The following is an 11,967-nucleotide window of genomic DNA, read 5'->3' as shown; positions in this document are numbered from 1 at the left end:
ACACTGATCTCTATATAACTGGATAGACTATCGCGTATAGCCCTGGTGAGGCCGATTTGAAAGTCAATCAGCGCCTCCGAATAGTAGTCCGGGAACTAAAGTTCTATCAAGTGCGCATGCTCAGCGCAGTTTTCAGTGGAAGGGGAGAAGCATGTTTATCCGTGATCACCACTGATTTCTATATAGAGTTATATAGAGATCAGTGGTGATCACCCTCCATTGGGTGATGCGCATGCGCAGTCAAAGGCACTATAGTACTCGAGCTACTATTATGAAGCGCTGCTTGTCCTACAGTACTGCCTCACTGCCTCAGTGTCGGCGGAGATCAGTGGTACTGTAGAGCAGTATGTAATTAGCCGCAAATTATTAATAATTACAAAAACGAACTCATACAATCGATTGTAAATCGTTCGCAGGTGATAGTAAAAATGATCATAATGTTTAAGAGTAGATAGTTTTTTTATAAAAAATAAAAAACTTATGACCCATGTAGTTAGCCGCATTTTTTTTTTCTAATTACTCTTAAATGATTTTTTTTATTGTAATCGTTTGCAATTCGTTTGTAAATACTATATTCATTTGAATCGACGTTTAAAAGTCATTAGTCTGGAAATTATCAGCAATAAACGTGATTGCAAAATTGCGTGAAGGGGATAAGACTTTGCAAGTATGACGGCGCATGCGCAACTATTCAGAGGATTTTTTTATACGTTCAAAAATAGATTAATGTCTTCCTCACTTTAATTTTGAAAGATTTCACTACGGCTGTCTTTTAATTGAACATTGAGTGACACGACGAAACCATTGTACTTTTTGTAAGTACATTAATAATTATAATAACTTGTTCACTAATGGGTGACATTTGGAGAACAATTATCGTTTGAGTAATCCCTGGTTATTCCCACCCAAACTTACAGCTTATGCTGTTAATTTCATAAACCCAGTTAGGGTTAGGCAAAAACCTTGAATTCAATACTTACGTTTTTTTGTTAAACAGAAGTGTTAAACTAATGTCTCATGACAAATGTTATAGGGTTCTGTCAGCCCACATTCTGCTTGGGTGGGAATAACCAGGGATTACTCAAACGATAATTATTCTCCAAATGTCACCCATTAGTGAACAAGTTATTATAATTATTAATGTACTTACAAAAAGTACGATCGTTTGTGTTGATGTGTCACTCAATGTTCAATTAAAAGACAGTCGTAGTGAAATCTTTCAAAATTAAAGTGAGAAAGACATTAATCTATTTTTGAACGTATAACAGAAAAATCCTCTGAATAGTTGCGCATGCGCCGTCATACTTGCAAAGTCTTATCCCCTCCACGCAATTTTGCAATCACGTTTATTGGTGATAATTTCCAGACTAATGACTCTTAAACGTCGATTCACATGAATATAGTATTTACAAACGAATCGCAAACGATTACAATAAAAAAATCATTTAAAAGTGATTAGAAAAAAAATGGAGCTAACTACATGGGTCATAAGTTTTTTATTTTTTATAAAAAAATTATCTACTCTTAAACATTATGACCTTTTTTACAATCACCTGCGAACGATTTACAATCGATTGTATGAGTTCGTTTTTGTAATTATTGATAATTTGCGGCTAATTACATACTGCTGTACTGTAGGACAAGCAGCGCCTCAGAATAGTAGCTCGAGTACTACAGTGCCCTTGACTGCGCATGCGGGTCACACAACGGAGGGTGATCACTGATCTCTATATCCAGTTATATAGAGATCAGTAATTTATTTGCATTCATCTATTCATTTATCCCTTTACTTGACCAATGATAATTGAGATTTTTTTCAATAATTTCTGTAACCGATGGGACTTTGAACATTTCTGCGAATTAAATATCTTATGTTAGAGCTAGAAACTTTCTACTGAAGATTAAAAACTTGAGTTTATTTTGATCAATTTACCGATTCATATCGTGGATTAAATCAACCTTTAAACTGCCTTGTTGAAACTGAGTGCTTGTTCAGTGTTTCATAGTAGGAGTCTTGGCACACTTTTAAGTCCTTTCAAGCCTATTTAAGCGTAATTTAAGGTCTAACAACATCAGGAATTGCTTGATGATTGAATGTACCAGATAGAAATATTGATTCTGTCACTAGTAATGTTCTTTATGCTAATTAGAAGTTTATAAAGAGAGACATAACCAAACACATCGTCTAAATAAAATTTTAATGTCTCGGTCAATCTTACTTTATTTATTCACTAAATCTATTGAAATCTGCGAACTTCACATCCGTTATTTTTTTAGATGTCAGCACCAACTGGCGTGCATCTAATATGGTGAATAGATCGCTTAATTTCAGTTCTCTTTGCATTAAATTGTGTTTACGCTAAGTAACGATTTGTCAAATCGGCCGTTTAGCTGAACGAAAATTTGTGAACGTGACGAGTAGCGCGACATCTTACAGTGATCTTTGGAAAAATTTGGTTCACTTGTGATCATATTTAAGTATAACCTGCATTACTATCTGATTTGTCTAATCATTTTTGTTGGTGAAAATAAACAAAGTAATCATTTCGTAAATGAGGCCGAATATAAGCTCTCCTGTACCGTGAATGGGAGATGTGAGCAGCGCCGTACGCAGCCGGACCGGTAAAAACTGGAAAAAACGAGGTAAATCAAGATACGCCATGGCCTATCTCCCAAGTTGACATTCTGGAGATGCTGTCGCAAATATCAAGATACGCCAAAGCGTATCGGTCTATTATACATCGTACAACTTCCCCCTCTACTAACACTATAACTTTACCATTTTTTAATAAAGAAACCATGAGTCAGAAATCGAAAACCGTCCTCGGAGTCTTAATAATTCGTAGATGAATTTTGTAATGGTATTTTTATTTCAGCTTCTATTTGCCTCAATAAAAATATTACCCTCTACAATGAACGAAAAAATCACACTTTTCCGATTGTTATTATCTTCACTCACTTTGTGAGTTTTTGGCTTTTACGAGTTGGTAATCGCGACTTAACTATACTTCTACCATATCAATCAATATATAATGAGCAGTTCAGTCGCTTAAATAGGTTGGTAATGTGCGAAATCAACTGTCGCTGTTGTCGCTTCAAGCGTTCTATTAACCGCCAACCACTGGAAAATTCCAAAACTGAAGTTTTTAAAAAAATTCCCGTAAATTAACGTTCTCAATAATTTTCTATGTCACAAAAATAAAGGAAATCAGATAAACAACCAAGTTTACCAATTTTTAATGGAAACAAACTTGAGTAGAACATCGCTCAATGTTCGGCCAAGTTTGTTTTTCAGTGGATTCCATTAAAGCCCCTAGAATTGTAAAAGTTATGTGTGGATAAACACCTCAGGTTTTCATGTCTCCTGGAACATGAAGTAAGCCAGATGTTTTTCTTTTTCAATATTTTTTATATTGTGTTTTCCTTGTTGTACAGTGGAGGGGCCACATGGAAAAAAGATATATGCAAAAATATATGTCATTTATATCCGGACATATGTCCCATGTATTTTGGCAGATAGAAGCATTGTGCGAGATATATCTCCCTGCTCACATTGAAGATATATTCAAAACGTAATGCCAGCAAAAAAAAACTATATGTCAGTTATAATTTTTGTGTTGCAAACTGCTCTATCAGGCCTGCAGGGCCCAGGAGCGTGCTTCTGCGGCCTCATACCCGCGCCCCCCATCAGCTAACGCTAGTCTCGCTGTCACCTAGCATGGATCATTCGGTCAGTAGCATTGGCTTGTGACTCACAAGTTGTGAGTCGTGTGACATACCGACGCTACGTGCGTTAAACTTCAGAGTCTCTGCAAACTGTCGCTTATTGCACGGACAAAAATTAATACTTGGGTCCAATATATTTTATACTTAATTTCAATATAGAGGTTATGATATATAAAATTGTATAAAATGGTATAATAAGTAAAGTATATAGCACTTAAAACACGTATAACGAGTATAAAATATGCATGCTTAAAATTTTTTTTTCGATGTATCCTCATAGTACATTAGTACTATCTTCTAAAAACCGAGACGTATTCAACCCTAGACTGATCACCCTATGAGAAAATCACCGTCTTCACTCATTTTAGTACAATTATATATTTACCTTTAAACGAATGTGATAGGATAACGTTGTGGACAAGAAACCGCATAGGAAAAATATGAATGGCTTCGAAAACACCCTGATCCGTTAATTTTTGGATGAAAAATTTTGAATAAAACAGATTTTTACCATTGACAGCTCTACAATTCAAGGCTATTTACACAGAAAACACTCTACCTAAAAACGAGATTTAGAAGGTAATTTACGAGATTTCTTATCCCGTACATTACGAGTTTGTAAATGTAAATGTGTGTGTATATTTTTCCATTTTGGTGATATTGACCATATACGTGTGAAAAGGACAACCCATAAAAATCTTGAAAAAGCAAGCGTGTCGGAAGTGTTTTGCAACGTCACAGTTGGATTAGCATGGCGGGGAATTTAACACCATTCGGCTAGAATCCTCGACGCGCATAAAGTGATAAATAAAATATTGAAACGGGAAATAATTGCCGAGTCATATTTTTCAATATTGATTGGGAGGGTTACAAAAGTTTGTACGGTTATCTAAAAGTCGGTTTAAATGAAAATGACAATGTCTGGATAATTTGTTCATTATCGGTTATAGTAGAATGATTCTCAAAATTCGTTTTTTCTACAATATCATATTTTTTAAATTCTTTTATAATCAACAAATATATGAAAGTATCGCCAACAAATGCTATAATTAATAGCTCATGTTATATTTCACTCAAATGCATAGATCAAACTCTGGAAAATGTCAAATTTTGTGGGTATGAGCAAATTTCAGTGAGGACAATTCATTCATTCCTCTAGAGAGTATCATCCACATGTCCTCAAAGTATCTTGAGAACACGATTACGCACCCAACAGATCTACACCACCCTTAAACGAATATGATAGGATGACTTTGTGAAAGAGAAATGGCATAGAAAAAATATGAGTGACTTTGAAAACACCCTGATCGGTTAGTTCTTCCTTTCTTATGTTAATGAAACTTTTTGTTAGACATTGCGAAAGGTACTATTTGCGATTATTCAATGCACATCCAACTGGCATTGCTGCAAATTTAAAATTCAAATGGGTGAGAATCAATACACAGCGAATACTGGGTTTTGTATCTCCGACTCCCTGGCTCACCTTATCGGCAGCATAGGCTTTTCTCTTACACCGATATTCGAAGTGGAAGAGGAGGGAAATAAAAGTGTTGTTTATTTACTTTTGTCCCGGAAACAATATGTCGGAATTGAAGGAATTCATCAGAGCTGAGGAATTTTCTTATTTCTTCTATATAGAGTCAATCAGTAAGTAGATAGTTGAAATAAATATTTGAAATACCTTTCGCGTTTGAATGAGAAGTTTCTAGGATATCAGAATTCAAAAGAATGAACTAGGGATTTCTAAGACAGTGGTACAATGGGACAAAAAGGATACGTCTAGCATTTTTATCGTCATAAGGATATGTAGATAGATCCGATTTGTGCGACTATTAGAGAGATTAATGAGATTCCTCACGGTTTTCTGTTTGAGCCTCCTGCTCATTGGCGCTATTGTTGGTATTGTAATATATACTGAAACAATTTTCAAAACGGTTTTAAATAGCGTTTAAGACTAAAAAAAAATAATGCTTTTAAGAATGCTTCTTCAAGTATTGTATTGTTGTTGTTTTAATGAATTTCAGAGGTGTGACCTTGTATTGAACCTTCCTCTAGTATTAATTCCACACTACTTAATTGTAAATTACTAAAATCAGATCTTCATATTTCATTTTATTCAGAGGTATTTAAGGATAACTCTTTTTCTTTTAAAAAAACTTTTTCCTCCTGTATACCCTTTCGGGTCTTTACGATTTGTTCCCTTCCCACCCCCCAACCCCCTGTATCGCATTTGCCGAAGGGAGGGAAAAACCTCATTCGAGGGGAAAAACCTGCCCTGGTACAGTCGTCCTTTTGACAGGACTACCGCTCGACAGTGAAATTGTGAGATTAGAGCGCTATAAATTTTGACCGCCGGTGCCCGGGATCGAACCCGGATCGTTGGCATGCTAGTCTAGCACTCTAACCGCACGGCCACTACCGTCAGTATTTAAGGATAACTCTTTTAGTAGAAGAATTCTTGAATTACAATTTATTCTGAATCTGTTTATTAATTTCTCAAAAATTGGTTCAGAGTAAGATGTCCCGCCACGTGTACTATTAGCAAATTTTATTTCTAAAAGGATCAGGGAGTTTTCTCATTGAGACTTTTGAAATGTGAGATTCATGTTCTTTGATGAAGTCTTGAGGGAAGGAAAAGTGTGACCCATAAACGTTGCGAATATCGAAACGCTTGAGCAGCACTTATTAAGAAGACTTCTTTTACAACTGAAAGTAATGAGATAGTTACAAAATCATTGAAAAATTCTCGTTTTCCCCAAAAGACATTAATTTTTGGCAATTACAGGTACGATTTTTAATATTTTATAATCTGACTAAAGCTGCAGAAATTTACAACCTTTTGCATCAACATTTTTGGAAGTGAAATTTATTTTCGTCCATAAAACTTATAAGAAAGAGAATTCTTACTGATTTTCTAAAGTCATTTTATGAAAAAAATTTAAAAAACGAACATTCGCCCCCTCTTAGTGATACGCCTATTTTAATATGTACTGAAGATTTTTCTAACGCAGAGAAAATTCCAATAACATAGACTAATTTAAATTCATGCATATATCCTGTAAATGTTTCATTGAATTAATTTGTTCCTCCCTTCCTTTTGTTTCAGTTGAACCATGGGACGTATAACTACTCGTCTGCTCTGCTTGGGCCTAATATTTCTGATAACCAAAGGTCAAGAATCGTGGGAATGCAAAGCCCCCTGCAAGTGTAAATGGGTCTCCGGTAAAAAAACTGCAGATTGCGTACGTTCTAACTTCACGCACATTCCCACCTATTTATCTTCAGAGATTCAGAATCTGGACCTAACAGGCAACCGAATTAGCCACTTATCAGCGGGTGTATTCAGCCGAGTAGGCCTTGTGAATCTGCATAAACTGATCATGCGAGACTGTGGTGTGAGAGCCATTGACACAGCAGCCTTCAACGGCTTGAAGATCGTCATTGAGCTGGATCTCTCGGGTAATCATCTCAAGAACCTCCTCCCAGGAACTTTCATGGAAACTCAACGCTTACGGGTCCTCTTGCTAAATCACAATCAACTGGAGAGTCTGGAAAACGGCCTATTCCACGACCTCGAATTCCTCCAAAAAATCGAGCTCTCTAACAATAGGCTGCAACGAATCTCGGAGAAGACTTTCGAAAAGCTTCCAGGTTTACACAGCCTCGCACTCGATGGTAACAACTTAACAACAGTTAAACTCGCAACCTTCGAGAATCTCCCCAAGCTTGGTAGTCTAGAGCTGCAAAATAATCATTGGAATTGCAATTGTCACCTTAAAAGATTTCGCAATTGGACTATCGAACGCAAACTTTATACAGAACCAACTAAATGCAGCCAACCATCTACGCTAGCAGGAAAAATGTGGAATGAAGTGGATACCGATGAATTTGCTTGTAGTCCTAAAATCATATCCATAGGTCCTCACACTCATCTAGAAATTATAACTGGAGATACTGTTACAATGTGGTGTCATGCAGCTGGTATACCACCTCCTCAATTATCCTGGGTACATCGTTCCCGTGTAATAAGTAATTCGACCAAGCGGCAAACAGCTGACCGAAGTTATTTATTAACTGAACGCCACGAATGGCTGAATGTCACAATACCATATGTATTAATTGCTGACAAGGGTGATTACATATGCATTGCCAAGAGCCCTGGTGGTAGTGTTGAAAGAAACATAAGTGTTACGATCCTCGGAGATAATGAGAGTAGTAAAATTGGACCAATAAGTTTGTCACTAGCACTTGGTCTGGGTGTGACATTATTACTTTTACTGTTGTTTCTCATGACATTGTGTGCATGGTATTGCAGGAGAAAACGTATACGACATGATGAAAAAAATAGTGCTGATATTACGTCGTTAGAGCATCATGGCTTGGGTGAACAGGAAAAGTCACTCATTACGGCAATTAATCCAGTGGTTAAACCACCGAGGAGATACGAAGCACCATCTGTTACGTCCCATGGTACTGAGATGACTGAGCTCAATCGCACGCTACTTGACAACGATTCTGTCTTCGGTCAGTACACTGCCTTTATTACGAGACAATGCGTTGTTAAATAATTGGCAGATTTGTCATTTTATTTTTAAGTTTATAGAGGGTATTATTTAGGCATTTAGGAAAATATCATTGATTTTCAAATCACTATTAAATTCATTGAATTTATTAATTTACAAGTGAATGAATTAGATTTTTACATTTTTGAAGTCGTGAAGTAATTCATGGGTAAAAAACAATAATCATTGAATTTTACTAATGAAACGTATATCTTGGGAAGAAGTGCCTAGACAGCAGCATTCGAGAACTTGACACGGAAAAACTCGAACTTATCAAAAACTCGAAGCATTGTTCACTGGGTAGTTCTGGGGTAAAATGGTAGGCGGTAATTTTATACAAAATTACGTTTTCATTTGTCCTGCCAAATCGCAACATGCCCCAATAGCCTCTATGTTACATCAGTTTTTCAATTGAAAAATGTATGGTGCGTTGAAGCCAACGGAGATGTACATAATATAAAAATAAGAAATTTTCGACAATGGCCGTACTTTATGGGTTCACAACAATATATGCATAGTCGTGTGAAATATAGAAGGAAACATAAAAATATTTAGCTATTTTTGATTTTCATAAATTATGACAATGAAAAATTATAGACAAAGACACGCAGGAAATTGAAATGAAAAATAGAGAGAGTACAATTAAAGTTTAAGTAGGAATCATGGTGAATTATTGCAAGTTTTCGAAGGGCGGCTAGTGGAGACTTATTGTGCTGGGCTCACTTGACTACTTAAGAGTATAGGTAGGTCAACAAGAAAAAGAGCAAAATAAATAGGAAAGAATTGTGTGCACAGAGTTAAGATGAAAAAGCGATGTAAATAACTGAGATAGTACTCAATCGAATAATATTATAGAGATTGGCCCTGTCACACTTTTGTATATTCCTTCTTTTTACTTCCATTCCAAATAGATGGTAAAGTGCCTCAAGAAAACGGGAAAAATAAGTCTGATTCAGTGACAGAAACAATAGAACTTTGAAACCCTCTTTGTACCCATGCAGCCATTCCCAGTAAAGCAATATGGAAATAATGTAAGACTAAGCCAAGTAAATAATGATTAAATTAAGAAAAAGAGAAATTGATTTACCTTCTTGACAAATTAATTCTTCGTGCAGTCATTAATGTCAATTCTGTTTATTTGTCATGACAGTATTGATGTTGAAAATAGGATGGCACTACTTGAATGATTTATTCGCGATTCTTTAAATATTTAAGTTTGCAATTTAGTAGCTTTGTAATAACATCCCCGAAGTTAATATTACACTTACTGATTTATGAAATTTTATATTCTAGGCTGCCTAAAATATTGTATAATTTACATCTGCATATTCCCATTGAAATTGCATGAATAAGACGAAATTATTTATTTATTTATTTATTTATTCATTTATTTTCATAATATTGGTGTTTTTTCAATTTTTCCCACAGCTGACAATCCAGGAAGTATAGTTGGTGTGTTCGGTGGTACGATTGAGGAGGACCAAGGTCGTTCAACACCAGATCATGATATGCTAATCCGTACTAACAATTATCGTCAGTATCCACCAGATCTATTAGCATTCTCGGGTGGTCGAGGCTCATCACCAACGAGTCAATCATCAACCGCCCAAGACACACCGCGCCATAGTAGTCAATACGGTTCGCCATCATCTGGGCAATATCCAACGTCGTTTAAAACGCTACCCCACAATCGAAGTGGGAGTGCCTCTTACAATTCACCGATACCAGTGTTGCCTCGTCATGGATACGTAACTATACCAAGAAGACCAAGAGCACCCAGTTGGAGCAGTGGACCACCTACCTCACCTGTAGGTGTTCTGGATGGAGGGGTTGAGCCAGTTTATGATAATCTTGGAAGACGAACGACTGCTGATGGAAGTTCGGTTGTCTCGTTAAATAAGAGCCCTGAACCTGGTGCATCAATGAGGATGAGACCATTACCTATCACACCGACCAATTTGTTTAATTCAATACAACGTAGCACACCGAATATACTAGCTGGAAGCGCACTGGACAGATCAGCACCTGAGGGTGCTGTTGAGTGGTCAACCAAGATGGACGAGGGAGAGAACAGAGCTAGAACCGAAACTGGCAATAATGGAGGGACACTGGGGAGGAAGGTACCTCCTAGGCCACCACCCAAACCGAAGAAAAAAGTAGACAATGGACCACTATACGAGGACGAGGGCGAGGATGGTACTGAAGTTTGATGGTGACTTTGGGGAATAGGAGAGGTCATGGTATTGAATAAACCGGTTTGTGCCTTAGACGCTGGAAATTAATAAACGACGATAGCTGATGGCTGCTCAGCGGCGAGAAAAAACTTTGAGATGATAATTATTGAAAATTAGTGAAGATCATTAATTGACAATTACTTATTACTGTATCTCTCGGTAATTTATTTTTTACTTTCAGTTTAATTTTTTTCCATTTTTCTGATTAAATGCCTTTAGTTTAGTTATATATGAAATTATGATGGTCATGTGGTGAACAGACGATTCGACGAGACTGTTTGTAATTCATTTTAAAATTGATGATCAACGACATGAATGCATAATTGACAATAATATTGGGGTCATTACGTTTTATCAACCTAATTATTCACGATAAATTGATTTATGTTTAGTTTCCGTGTTTAGCACATACAAAACCATGTCATTTTGTAGTAACATTTGAAGTGATTGATAGGATTTGTGTTTGTAGATAACAAACACTAATGGAGACACGACCAATAGTCAATCAAGATTAGAGATATAATAGGTGTTTAGTAAATGAATTCATAATTTTGCCGCATCTACGATTATTTTTTCTTCAATGAAAGGTGGACAAGGATTTTCTCCGGTCAAAAGAAGATATGAGCTAATCATATGATAGACATTGTACCAAATAGATATTATTTGACAAATCGATAAAATGGTGATGACCAGTAAATTAATTGAAGTCCGCCGTGTGATAGAAAATGCGCGTGTATTTATTCATAATAATGTGAATTAAATCATAGCTAATAAGGCGATAGAGTTAGAGCCTTTTTTCATTAAGCGAATTTTCTAATCGTTGTGCTTTGTTTATGATACAGGGAAAATATTCTTTGCCACGAACAAATAGGCTGAATTTTTTTGCGTCGAGTTATTGGATGAATTAAAACTTGTTTTTAAGAATTTTTCTTCAAATGGCTTATTCAAATGTAAATTTATGAGGAATTGGTAATAACGAAATCCACTAGAGAGCTACGATGTGGCTGAGTTTTATCCACGGCGCTTAACGCTACTAGGATTCTGCATTCCGACGAGGATTTTCCATTGTGACAACTTGTTGCGGTCACACGCTCTATTTCCTTATTCTCTCTTGTCTTGAATTTCTCGATTTGTAAAACGTTCTAGTTGAATGCGGGAAATAATGGTAAACTAATGTGATTATTTATTCGATCTGAATTAATGCCCAAAAATGTATGACTAGAAGAAAATGACATCATGATTAATTTAGTTCCAATTGATGCTCACTTATCAACCATAACGGAACACTACCTGAATGATAATATGCACTAAATTTAAAAATTTATCAATTTCGACAATTTTACGACTATTACTGGAGAAAAATATCGAGCATCCTTTTTGTAGATGACGAAAGCTTTAAAGTTGTCCTACACTCATTTGTAGTCAAAAAGAACGTTCTTTCATTT

General features: G+C 36.0%; 1 protein-coding gene across 10 annotated transcripts in view; it reads left to right on the top strand.

Moving 5' to 3' along the window:
- Window positions 1–11,081, top strand: part of kek5 (kekkon 5) — a 490,550-nt gene extending 479,469 nt beyond the window's left edge. For all 10 annotated transcript variants that reach the window (XM_011301427.1, XM_011301426.1, XM_011301422.1 and 7 more), the window contains 2 exons: window positions 6,833–8,250; window positions 9,717–11,081. In XM_011301427.1, the coding sequence (XP_011299729.1) occupies window positions 6,840–8,250; window positions 9,717–10,498 (2,193 nt within the window). In that variant the 5' untranslated portion in view covers window positions 6,833–6,839 and the 3' untranslated portion in view covers window positions 10,499–11,081. The remainder of the gene's footprint in view (window positions 1–6,832; window positions 8,251–9,716) is intronic.
- The last annotated feature ends 886 nt before the right edge of the window (window positions 11,082–11,967 follow it).

Source organism: Fopius arisanus, unplaced genomic scaffold (genome assembly GCF_000806365.1).
Source record: "Fopius arisanus strain USDA-PBARC FA_bdor unplaced genomic scaffold, ASM80636v1 scaffold00022, whole genome shotgun sequence".
NCBI classification, from domain to species: Eukaryota; Metazoa; Arthropoda; class Insecta; order Hymenoptera; family Braconidae; genus Fopius; species Fopius arisanus.
The sequence above is the reverse complement of the archived record's forward strand: the minus strand, read 5'-3'. Positions and strand labels throughout refer to the sequence as shown.